Source organism: Hippocampus comes, unplaced genomic scaffold (genome assembly GCF_001891065.2).
Source record: "Hippocampus comes isolate QL1 unplaced genomic scaffold, H_comes_QL1_v1.1 scaffold185, whole genome shotgun sequence".
Classification (NCBI taxonomy): domain Eukaryota; kingdom Metazoa; phylum Chordata; class Actinopteri; order Syngnathiformes; family Syngnathidae; genus Hippocampus; species Hippocampus comes.
The window spans coordinates 1230839-1242855 of record NW_017805931.1 but is presented as its reverse complement, the minus strand read 5'-3'; the positions used below and the strand labels follow the sequence as shown (position 1 = coordinate 1242855).

The following is a 12017-nucleotide window of genomic DNA, read 5'->3' as shown; positions in this document are numbered from 1 at the left end:
ACTATACATGGTCGGTTTTTTTTTCAGTAAAAAACGCCTTACTATATACATGGTCGTTTTTTTCAGCTCAACGGCTTCCTATATATACATTGTCGTTTTTTTTCGCTAAAAACGGCTGACTATACATGGTCGTTTTTTTTCGCTAAAAACGGCTGACTATACATGGTCATCTTTAAAACAAGGCCTTACTATACATGCTCGTATTTAGAAAAAATAAATTCATCACACATCCCACCATCCCGATGAAGGACAGCAGGCAGAATTCATGTGAAACCACCGCTCGCCTTCAGATCATTTCCTGATGTTTTCAAGCGCTGCTGTTGTGTGTTCGTGTGCGCCCGCTGCCACTTCAAACACCAGGTCGAGTCTCTCAGCGGCAAGTGGCCATCTCCCGTATCTGGATATCAGCTGCTGATCCCCCCGCCTCCGTCTGTTTTCTGATGAAATACAACATCAGCACACCCAAAAAGACGAGACTCCCCAATGTCAGGAATGTGAAAGCCAAACTCCACATGATCCAAGCGGCAAAATAAACTCCCCGAATGACCGCGCGGACGTTTGTTGCCTTGCGACAGATCGCGGCGCAGACATAGTTTGTCAGACACGGGATCAGGGAAGGATTGCATTCATTTCCACTTGTTTTATTTTTTTTTTTGCAGATTCGCCATTTTAGGAACAATATTAGCCCCCCTGAAAAAAATAAATGCTGCAAAGTTGTACAATTCTTCCTTTTCAAAGACAATAATGCTCCTTTCTTGTGACCTTTCTTTCTCGCAGGGCTGACGGCAAAATTTCCGAGGCCTCGGATGCCAAACTCAAGCAAATTGTGCTTAACTTCCTCTCCAGCTTTGAGTAACCTGTCACGACGCATTCTCCCCTTTTGACGTTGCGCATTTTGAGATGTGCTCTATGTCTGCTTGTCGCTCGCGGTCAGCTGTGCTTTCTACGAACACTTGATCTCTACTGTACAGTCAAGACAATAAAGTATTCCAACCAAAACAAGGCTTCTGATTATTCCGACCGCTTATAACTGCGAAAATAGTTCAACCGGTAGGTGTAAACAACTCGTCTTGTAGCCTTTACGATAGAATATTTTAAAAAGTCAGGCATGTTATCTAATTGTTCATTTTCAATATTTAAACATCATTAGCCTGCAACGGCAGTATATGCAGATTCTCCTGTTCCACTCCTGCAAAAGTCCAACTTGTCTTTTCTTAGTTACGCAAAACAAAACAAGTGGTACAGTTACAGTCAAGTGAGTTCAATTTGAAGTAGAGCACAATCTTTTAGAAACGTTTTCAAACATTTTGGGTGCTATGCAAATGCATCTAAGCCCAATGTGAATGTTTTAGCTGCACTAAGTTACTGTAGCTGACAATATTAAATATGTTTCAACCTCATTTTTTATCTACTATGGTTACCTGAAGTTGGTCAATCTGGTGATATTTTAAAGCAGTACTGGGTGTAAAATATTTTCAAAGTAGCAAGAAATGACATCTTAATTCACACTACAGACTGTATTTGGAAGTAAACTTTTTTTTTAATCAACATTTATTGGTGAATCAAACAATATCGGTAAACATGGTGCAATTGTGAGCGACCGTGGCAGAATTGAAAGACGTGACACGCGTCGAGTGAACATGATCAACTTTTCAACGGTGCAAGTTAAATATACATTTGAACAAATTTGTTTTCGGTGCGTTCAAAAAGCCTATTTGCAAAAAGAAAAGAAAAAAAAATCCTCGTGAGAAGTGAGACAAACAAACCTACAAAAATCGCCACAGTTTTAAATAGAATTCCAAAATAAATAAGCAATAAATAGACACTTAAAAAAGCAGACAAGACTTATGTTTACACCCAGTACTGCTTGGTGTGCATGGCAGGCCGGTGGTGTTTGTGTTTGGGCACGTGGTTCTGGTTGACGTAACACGGGTCGTAATAGTCCCACTCCAATGCTGACGCCAGCACGCCGTTGGACAAGCCGTCGCTGTCCGCCGACAAAATCCGCAAGGACACACCTTGAACACAATTTGGCAACTTGAGCATGTTCTCACACAGCTTGACCACAAAACACGCTGTTCTACAGGTTCGCTGTTCGGTCAATAAAATGGTGCGCAATGTTGTTGGGGTGGGGGGGGGGTCACATTTTTTTGGGAGGGTCAAGGGTATTGCAAACTGAATTTCTACATGCATGAGATTTATGACTCAACTTTTAAAAGTACTTTGGATCTGTCAAAGGTTCTGGTGTCATTCGTGTTGGGGGCCTTGAAAAAGCATTTTCAGAAGATACACATGCTACAATTTTTTTTTTGGGGGGGGGGAGCCAACCCCCTTTTTTGTGGAAATCAGCATTTTTTTCAAGTAATTTTTTTAAGGGTTTAAATGTCCTCCTCTATGCCCCCCGTTTAGCTTAATACTAACTAACGAAGAATTCAGAATGCGATAGATGGGCTAACCAAGAGAATCGATGTTGCTGCGTAACCCTTCTAGCAACAAATATTTGAACGGAAACGATGGAGCAACACATGCAGGCAGAATATTCTAAACAGCAAGTCAAATCAAAATATTTCCAATAACGCACGCTACACATCCCTACTGTAGTCTAAGCACGGCATTATGATCCATTTTTCCTTTGTGGAATATGAATTGAGCAGCTGAAGCCACCCATTTTTATCCATCTCAGGGGGCGTCCATTTTGCCACTTGCTGTCGAGTGAAAATGAAACCACAGTGCGGGCCTCAGGAACAACCAATCAAGGCTGGCATGTTTTCTGGGTTGGTTATATAACTCCACAAGCTGAGCACTTAGGAACTGTCATGTCATTTTCAGTCGACAGCAAGAGATGGATAAAAATGAGTGGATTTTGCTGCTTAATTCATATTGCACAAACACAATATTAATCCAAATATCATGTTTACATCAGTAGTGCCACCAGTAGTGCTACATCAAATATTTTATTGTCAACATTTTTGACTTGCCCTCCCCTTTAAACAACACTCACAGGCATTTACAGGATTGTTTTCGCGAAAAGAAGCTACTGCGTAGTGACGACATACCTGCACTGGCACCAAAGTCGCTGTCCAGCCCGGAGCTCAGCGCCGACGTATTGGGGCAGGAGACCTCCGAGAGCGGGTGGATGTAGTACTGGCACTCCACATGGGCTTGGTCCAACGGGTGTAGCTCGCCCGGGCTGAGCTCGGTCAACATCTCGTACGTGCTACTCCGACGGATGCCGGCCTCACGTTCCGCTTCTTTGTAAACGCACTAAACGGAGAAGTTGAGAAGGTATTCAGTGATGGGTGACCTGATGAGCAACAGCCATAAGAGCCGCGAACATGAACGAAACAGAAAATAAAAGTCGATACAAGAGCCTGTGAGTTTGTAAAAAAGGAATCAGTGCCAACCTTAGTCGAAACCTTACGCGGCGGCATGGGGACGCACTTTGGCAGCGTCTTCAGTGCAACGACGTCATTATCGTAGCTCACGTGTGTCGTTTTAAAGTTTTTCTCCTGGCACTTCAGATTCCCATTCTTCGCTAGTACCGTCGGTGAATTGCAGATGAAACAAACTTTGCATGAGGATCATTTTTTAAAAAGTTCCAGGGCAACACCTGTGATCGCAAACTGCAATTGCAGACTGCTAAGTGCTAATGGCTAACAACTTCCGGTGATGAAGGTCACGCGCCGCCGTAGGTTAAAGGTGACCTGCTTTGTTTTAAGATTTTATTATTTTTTTTATAATTTTTTTTTGTGAAAGTGAAACTGAGAGGCCGCTTAGGGTGCAATGTGCACTAACACAAAAACATATATAAAACATATATATATATTTTTTAATCCATTTCCCCGAGACCCCACGGAGATCGACTTGGGACCACTCCAAGGGCTGCCGGACGATCGCACGCCTGAGCTACATCATCGGATGTCTTTGAACATTGAAGGGCCACAATAAGTTTGTTGTATAAATCCAATCGGTTCCTCTTTTGCTGCGTCTCAGCGTTGTCTTCATTAGATTTTATGATTTCGTCACAGTTTCCTAAAAAGTGTTATGATGTTGGACAAACATTTCGTTAAAATGCATCTTACCTGCACGGCCAGGAGCTCAGTACCTCGAAACCTCCGAAACCAGAATTGCACCCGTCCTCCCCAAATTTGAGAACCGCTGCTTTAATGGAATAATAGTGAAGACTTTTGTTCTCCGGTGGAGCCGGTACTCACCGTGGGAGAGTTTGGCGGCACGAGGTTGCCTCTGGCGTCGGCCTCCGACTCGCTGGATTGAAGCAACACCGGCGCGCTGTGACGCCACTCAACCACGCTGGGTCTCGCCGCCCGGATGCTGCTGGGCACCCTCAAGGACCCGGACCCCGGCGGCCTCGGGAGCCAGATCCCGTGCTCCTTCCCGGACGAAGACGCCCTGGAGGAAGTGATCGGAGGCTGGGACAGGACAGGCTCGGACAGCGACATGTACGGCCTCCGGGTGGAAAATCCCTCCGCGTCGGGCGTCGTCCGGGCCCGCTGCAGTATGGACTCCAGCAGCAGGATCTCCTCCGCGTCCTCCCGGTTCTGCGGCCGCGGCCTCGCCTTGAACAGGACTATCAATTTGTAGCCCAGGAAGAGACAGTTGAGTAGTAGCAGCACGACCACGGCGGGGATGAGCAGCAGAACCACCAGAGTGAGGCTGGCCACCGGGTAACCCTCGCTTAAGTTGGAGCTGAGTGGGGTATTCTGTCCTAGGTGCGACATTTCATCCCAAGGGACATGAAAAAAAAACTCCTCCCCACCCTAACCGCTGGCCGATGTCGATTGAGGCTATCCACGTTGGGTGTGTGTGTGTGTGTGTGTGTGTATGTCCGTGCGTGGTTTGCCGTGTCAATGAAACGCTTTGTGTTTTTTGTGCATCTTTCCCGCAAAAGTGAGAATCGTTGGCATATGTGAAACGTAAATACGCACCACTCGAATGTGTACGCGTATTCGCCACAGACGAAACCTTACAGAGCGGCAGCTGCGGGCAATTATGTTCAGTGACGCACGTTGCTGTTGCGCAAAATAACCACAAGGGGGCGACAGTGGACATGATTCCTCCAAACTTTACACTCAGCGGTCCCAACTGTCGTTTGGTTGCCAGATCATTGCATGATCGACTCAATTTGTGTTAGTTGATTTTCCGACACTTTTCCTACAATATGTCTCGAACAAAAAGCGAGAAAAAAAACATTTTTTTCCATCTTTGTACATCAATAATCTCAGCATACATGACAAGAGGGGTCAAGTTTTGCATTCTGTTTAATTCATTTCATGCTGCCAGATCCTCCTCAGACACCGTATAATCTACAACCTTTCAATTCAATAGAACAATTGACACATGAATCTCTGTTAGAGACAACGTTTGCGTTTGTTTGCACACAAAGGAGATCTTTGCACGCAAGTACACGGTAAGAAAATCAATGCAAAAGTCCCATATGAGCACCATATATAACTATAGTCAACTAGTTCACCCCCCCACCCCACCCCGCCCATTCCTACAACCCTTTAAGTCTGTACAGACTCAAATACCATACTGCAGTCATAACAGTACATGTGATAAGAATAAGCTTTTCATCGGAGAGAAAGGCGAAATGGGGATGTCCTCAGATACCGAAGAGCACTTTCGTCAGGTTTTATGGCGCCCTCCAGCACGGAACACGACGAGGGTTTGTGATTGGTCGTATAGCACCACAGATTGGAAAAGGCTAGCCACTGGGTAGCTCAAGAGCGGCGCTGAAGTTTGATGATCGGTAAACCGAGAAGTTTGTGTATCGAAACGGGATGCTGAATACCACACGAGTGTTTGACACCCCTTTCCACGGGAGGCGGGTTAGTCCGCTAAATTGTGCCGCTGAAGGAGGCTAGCACTGGCCCAAGCTGTGCTTGATGATTTCCCGCGACTGCGGTGGGATTCTGTCGGGGAAGAGCACCTGGAACTCCACCACCAGGTCGCCCCGCCGCGATGGGCTGCGGGCAACGGGCAGGCCCTCGCCACGCAGGCGCCGCACGGCACCGGGCCTGATCACGTCGCTGCATGGCAGGGGCATGAGGCGGTTGTCCAGCGTGGGAACATTGACCGTGCAGCCGCAAAGAGCCTGGAAGAGGACGAGAGGAGAACGTCAAGTTGCATCAAAGACCGAACTACTGAATAACCAAAACTTACAAAATGCGGTTTGTCAGTTGCTCATCATAGAATTTTGGAAATTGGAGCTAGTTGTTGCAAAGGTGTCACGTTGCATAAGCAATAATGTGTCAGTCGTACTAAAAAGCCAGTTACGCAAGGAAGTAGCTCACTAGGCCTGTCTCTGCGGCGACTGCTGCCCTGCTAATCTGCCAAGCGTGGGCGCGTATGAAGAGAGAGCAAAGAGAGCGCAAAAAACGCCTCCTCCTCTTCCTGAGCAGCATCACAGAGAGTGGCGAGCTAAATTTAGCTCAGAGATTGGCGAGGGCGGATGAGGTAACGAGTGAACGGGCTGCCATTCTTTGCCGATGCTTCCCGTGTCTGATTGAAGTCTTTTCACTCATTGAGCGATTGCATAAACAGGAGGAAGTGTCGCGTGGGCGTCGTCGAGTCTTCGCAAGGTTTTGTAACACATAATTGAGGCCACGGGGGCATTGAAGATACAGTCATACCTCGGTTTTCGACCATAGTCCGTTCCAGAAGGCTGTTCGAAAACCGAAACCATGCTCTTTTAAAAAAAATCTTTATTGAACACGTTCGAAAACCGAAACCATGCTCTTTTTAAAAAAATATTTATTGAACACATCTGCTTATAGAGGGCTCCGTCCTTTTAGCAATTACCCACAATGCCATACACGAAGTCTATTCGTGTATGGCTTGTTTATAACAGCCCTCCAATATGGCCGCCGGTAGTGCATTGTGGGTAATTGCTGAAAGGACGGCGCCCTCTATAATGGAACACTACACGAGGATGCGTTACTTCTTCGTCTACCGCATTGTGGGTAATTGCTGAAAGGACGGCGCCCTCTGTAATGGAACACTACACGAGGAAGCGTTACTTCTTCGTCTACCCATTGTTTCAATAAAGATTATTAAAAAAAAAAAAAACTTCTTCGTCTACCCGAAGAAGCATCACTTCCTCATGTAAGGAAGCCGAGAGGAGTCAAGTGGCGCATTCAAGTGCACTCAGTTTGGTCGAGAACCGCTTTTCGGTCGTAATTTGAGAGGCGCATTCAAGTGCGCTCAGTTTGGTCGAGAACCGCTTTTCGGTTGTAATTCGAGACATAAAAAAACTTGAAATTTTTGGTCGAAAACCGATTCGGTTGAGAACAGAGACATCGAAAACCGAGTTTTGACTGTATTAGTATTTTTTTGTGTCAATTTAAAGTCACCGGAAGCTCAAGCTGCTGCAGCACAGAGCTGCTTAAAGTGGATCCGTTTCGAAAAGTAGCGCACCAGAACGTCATCTCACCTCTTTGAGTGTGATGCTGGTCGTGTAGATGATATTGGAGCCGTCTCGCTTGTACTGCGGGTGCTCGGCGTCACTGAGGATGAAAGTGACGTCGGCCGGCGTGCTGTCGGGCATCTCGTCGCCCTCCCGGGGGAAGGTGATCTTGGTGCCGGCTTTCCAGCCTTTCTTCACCACCACGTTCAGCACTTTGTCCTCGGACCACACGCTGCGGCCGTCCGGTCCGAGGCGGCTGCGGGTGATCTTGACGTGCTTGGTGCAGCCGTGCATCACGTCCTCCAGGCTGACCGGCAGCTCGCGCACCAGCGCCTTGCCCCGCGGCCGCCGACCGCCCCGCCTCAGGCCGCCGCCCTCCTGGCCGGAGTAACCGCCCACGTGGCTGAAGGGGAAGCGGCGGAAGGGGTTGAAGAGGTCGTCTTCGTCGCCGTCGTGAGTGAAGAAGATGTCGAAGTGGTCGGAGCCGTGGAAAAAGGAGGAGAAGGTGGCGTGCGGGTCGGTGGGGAAATGTTTGCGGAAGGCGTTGCCCTGCCCCGCCGCTGACGCGCCGCTCTTGAGACCTGAATGGACAGACGGGCAGAGAATTTGATTGATGTTGTTCTCGCGAGGCTTTACCGTTGAATTGGGGATCGAATAGCAAAGTTGTTCCTATTGGTCACCAGAGAATTTCACGAATTGACGCTCACCTTCCTCTCCAAACTGGTCATAGATGCTCCTCTTCTCGGGATCGGTCAGGACCTCGTAGGCCTCGGCGATTTCCTTGAAGCGGTCCTCGGCGTCCGCGTCGCTATTCTTGTCCGGGTGGTACTTGAGCGCCATCTTGCGGTAGGCCTTCTTAATCTCGTCCTCGTTGGAGTCCGGCTCCACGCCCAGAACCTTGTAGAAGTCCTTTCCGGCACTGGGCTTGATGGACAGGCAGGCGGCGTCCGGCTCTGACTTGGTACCTTCCTGCAGGGAGGGACGAGGGGGGGTTGACATATTACCTACTGCTCATATGTGGTTATTTAAAAGTGGTATCACTCGGTTCTTCATCCTTGCTGCAGCTTGTGCCTGTTTTTTTTTTATTTCTGTCTGCTGTGAATTTTAAAGGCTTGTGCAGAGCAGTACGGTTGGGATGGGTGGAGGACGTGGGGGGAGGGGGGTGCAGACTTCCCTGACAACGGAGCTTCTCTACAGCTATTGGATGAATTCTACTCATGCATTGAGATCACGTCTACTGAGCATTCATATCTTCTTTTCTTTGAACGACATGACACGATGGACCTTATTTTGCGACTGATGAGTAGCTCTCGATATCTGAACAGCTGACATTGATTATTTAACAATGTCCAGCAAGAAGTATCCATAATGATGGGTCAAGGTTCACAGTTCCCCAATATTATCAGTTTTTTTTAATGAATCAAAATATTTACATTAATTATTTTTATCCCCAAATTGAAGCATTTTCATATATTCATCACACATTCTATGTATTCGTCCATTATTTTTTTTCTTACTTGGCCAATTAAAGTTATAATTCTTAGACACGAGTTTTTATGCATGCAGTAATAAACACTGAAAATGTTCAAGCATATATTAACTTTTTTTCAGTATCTATTTTCAAATATAAACTGACCTTCGAAATACACATTTGTATGTACAGTATTAGGTTTTTTTTCTGGGCCATTAAAAGGTCAAATGTTTAGATTAAAAGGTATTCATGACTGCAGTGATATTATATTATTCAAGCATACACATCACATGACAAAAATGTTTTTTTTTATTTTTTATTTAACATGACATTTTTGGAACTCTTTAACAAACCAACGAAGCGACAGCAAATCCCGTGTGTTTCATTTCAGTAAGAAAAAAAACCATGTCCTACTTACCGAAGATGAAGCCGACCCCGAGCTGTCTCCCCTGTGCATCACCCGAACTTTGCACCTGACGTTGCCATTTTTGTGCTTGACTCCAAACTGTGTCCAGATGAGAACCATGACGAATGCCGCTCAAGTCGTGTGAGAGTCGCTGGACTTAGACGCTGTCGCTGTCCACTCGGGAGTGGTGCTGAAAACGCTCCGGTTGTTGTGAGTTGACTGGGGCTTGCTGTCTTTCGACTGCTCAATAGCGGCTCGGCTTCGGCTCCCTTTTCTACTCCACGCTCGACCAGCCCACGCAGCGTGACAAGAGCTTCCCCGCTGTTGGCCCGTCCCACAGCGGAGAGGGATGCCGCGGAGTGGCGGCCGATTGGATGCCGCTCGCGGATGTTGCAGCCCTCTCGCTCCTTGTGGAGCATCGCTTCCGGAGCTCCAACAGGCACACGGGGAGGAAGAAGGCGAGTCACGACTCACAACACACAGTCCAGTTTTTTTTTTTTTAGGGGGCCAGACAGAATAATCACACAAGTCTAGACAGACACCTGCACCACCAGGACATGTCCTCAAATAGCTTCACGGAGACACATTAGTACATTACTGGAAAGAATATTGGACAGATACGATAAATAGAGAAATCGCTAGCTAGCTAGCTAACTGGCTAGATAATGTATATGAGTGATACATCAAAAGGACCAGATGTTTATTAGGCATCAGTGTTGTGGAACTTACTTGTGGAAATGATTTTTAAAAAAATGAACAATTAATAATGAGAGTAACTAATTAACAGGGGTGGCCCAGTGGCCCAGTGGTTAGCGAGTCGACCACATAGTGCAGAGGTACCGGGTTTGATTCCAGCTCCGGCCTTCCTGTGTGGAGTTTGCATGTTCTCCCCAGGCCTGCGTGGGTTTTCTCCGGGTACTCCGGTTTCCTCTCACATTCCAAAAACATGCATGGCAGGCTGATTGAACACTCTAAATTGTTCCTCGGTGTGAGTGTGAGCGTGGATGGTTGTTCGTCTATGTGTGCCCTGCGATTGGCTAGCAACCGGTTCAGGGTGTGCCCCGCCTACTGCCCGAAGACAGCTAGGATTAGTTCCAGCCCCCCCCCCCCCCCGTGACCCTTGTGAGGATAAGGCAGATTGGAAAATGGATGGATGGATTGGATGGGCTAATCACCAGAAATGCAAAAATCAGAAGCAGCTCATTTCCTCTTCCCATCCCTTATATTCGTATATCTGGGGCAGTGGGTGTGTTACAAAAGCTGCTTTCCAATGGCATTTGTGAGCCACAAGCACTGAGCCAGTGAGACATTCCGTAACACCACCAGCTGAAGACTGACATAACAGGAGGGGGGGAAAAAAGGAAAAAGCGCATAAACGGCTGGCAGTGAAACGAAAAAAAAAAAAAGGCTCCATAACCTGCTGACTTCATCAATGTATGACGCTCGGCGTGTTCATGAAGGTGTAGCGACCTGCTCTCGAACGGCTCTTTTTAACCTAAAAGTCACGGTCATGGTGTTCCATTTGGAGAAGCTGTGGCTGACGGAGAGCGGAAGACATACATGGCAACGCTTCCTCCGCCTCCCAGCCAATCAGGGCTGGAGTTTCCCCGGGATTCTCTTTGGTGTCTGGCAGGAAGCGGAAGACATATTTGGTTCGAGGAGAGCATCACGCCGCCTCTTCTCCTGCAGTGATTCACTGGAGCCGTTTTTCTTTTTTTTTTTCCCTCACACGGCTGCAGCCCACAGGAACAGTCGGGACTGGGTTTGGCCTTGCAACACATGCACACTTGCACAGATGCCACTGTGTTCAGAACAAGAGGTTATTGCATGATGACTTTTATTGAATTCCATATTCTGAAAAAGAGCACTGGAACATTCAATAGTAGGCATCTTGCAAGCATACCTAATGAGCTGTATGATCCATCCCTCCAGCATTTGTTTGCGCTTTTGGTTACAAGCAGGGTGCCTCGTGGCCCCACACGTGTGCCCCAGCGTCCTGAGGTTCTGGGTTCGAATCTGTGCTCCGGCATGCTGATTGTGTGGGGCTTGCTGTTTTCTCCCGTTGCTCGCATAGATTTTCTCCAGGTGCTCCCACATTCAAAAACATGCATGCCTGATGGATGGATGGAAAGATGATGATGGATAATCAATTGACAGGTGACAGACAGATTGACCGCAAGACTTGTTACACAAATTTAAAAATGGTTGCGAGCCATTTCTGGATGGATGGATAAATATTATAGATGGATACAGAGATGGATAATAGAGTGATGAATGATGGATGGAAAGACAGATGAAGAGATGGAGGGACAGGTGGATGGATGCCACATGGCAGTCTAGCTAGCGAGGTGTTTGTCCATCCATCCATCCATAGTCCATCCATGGATGCTATAGATTGACAGAATGATAGACGGACAAACAAAAAGTAGGAAATTTGACGTACCACATAATAGGATAACTAGATAGATGATCGACAGACTGATTGACAGTTCAGTTACGCAAGTCGAAATTAAACAAAACACCATCCTCGACACTTGCAACGTGGGAGTTGAATGATAAATCGTGTTTTCCTCCGTTTAGGTACAACAGCATATATTAGATTGCACAACCCCCCCCCCCCCCCCCCGCCTCGTTCCACATACACATAGACACACTAAGCGCTGTTACACAACGTACCGGTTCACAGTGTGATACTAGCGACTATTTTTAGAGCT

General features: G+C 47.1%; 2 protein-coding genes and 1 long non-coding RNA gene across 4 annotated transcripts; all 3 read right to left on the bottom strand.

The window, feature by feature from the left end:
* Positions 1-231: 231 nt before the first annotated feature.
* On the bottom strand, positions 232-5120 carry hwa (huluwa). 2 transcript variants are annotated; one of them, XM_019889960.1, is made up of 3 exons: positions 4215-5120; positions 3057-3264; positions 232-437 (listed from the first exon to the last, which is right to left on the bottom strand). In XM_019889960.1, the coding sequence occupies exons 1-3, from the start codon at positions 4737-4739 to the stop codon at positions 292-294; spliced, it is 879 nt and encodes a 292-aa protein (XP_019745519.1). In that variant the 5' UTR covers positions 4740-5120; the 3' UTR covers positions 232-291. The 2 variants fall into 2 exon arrangements, with proteins under 2 accessions (XP_019745519.1, XP_019745518.1); XM_019889959.1 differs by lacking the exon at positions 232-437 and adding an exon at positions 1316-2018 and having other exon boundaries at positions 4215-5114.
* A 141-nt stretch (positions 5121-5261) lies between these two features.
* LOC109527838 (dnaJ homolog subfamily B member 5-like) lies at positions 5262-10012 on the bottom strand. The gene is made up of 4 exons (XM_019889957.1): positions 9316-10012; positions 8134-8395; positions 7454-8007; positions 5262-6115 (listed from the first exon to the last, which is right to left on the bottom strand). The coding sequence occupies exons 1-4, from the start codon at positions 9421-9423 to the stop codon at positions 5882-5884; spliced, it is 1158 nt and encodes a 385-aa protein (XP_019745516.1). The 5' UTR covers positions 9424-10012; the 3' UTR covers positions 5262-5881.
* Positions 10013-10989: 977 nt separating this feature from the next.
* Positions 10990-11682, bottom strand: LOC109527965 (uncharacterized). The gene is made up of 2 exons (XR_002170612.1): positions 11207-11682; positions 10990-11104 (listed from the first exon to the last, which is right to left on the bottom strand). It is a non-coding gene; the product is annotated as an uncharacterized LOC109527965 (long non-coding RNA).
* Positions 11683-12017: the final 335 nt, after the last annotated feature.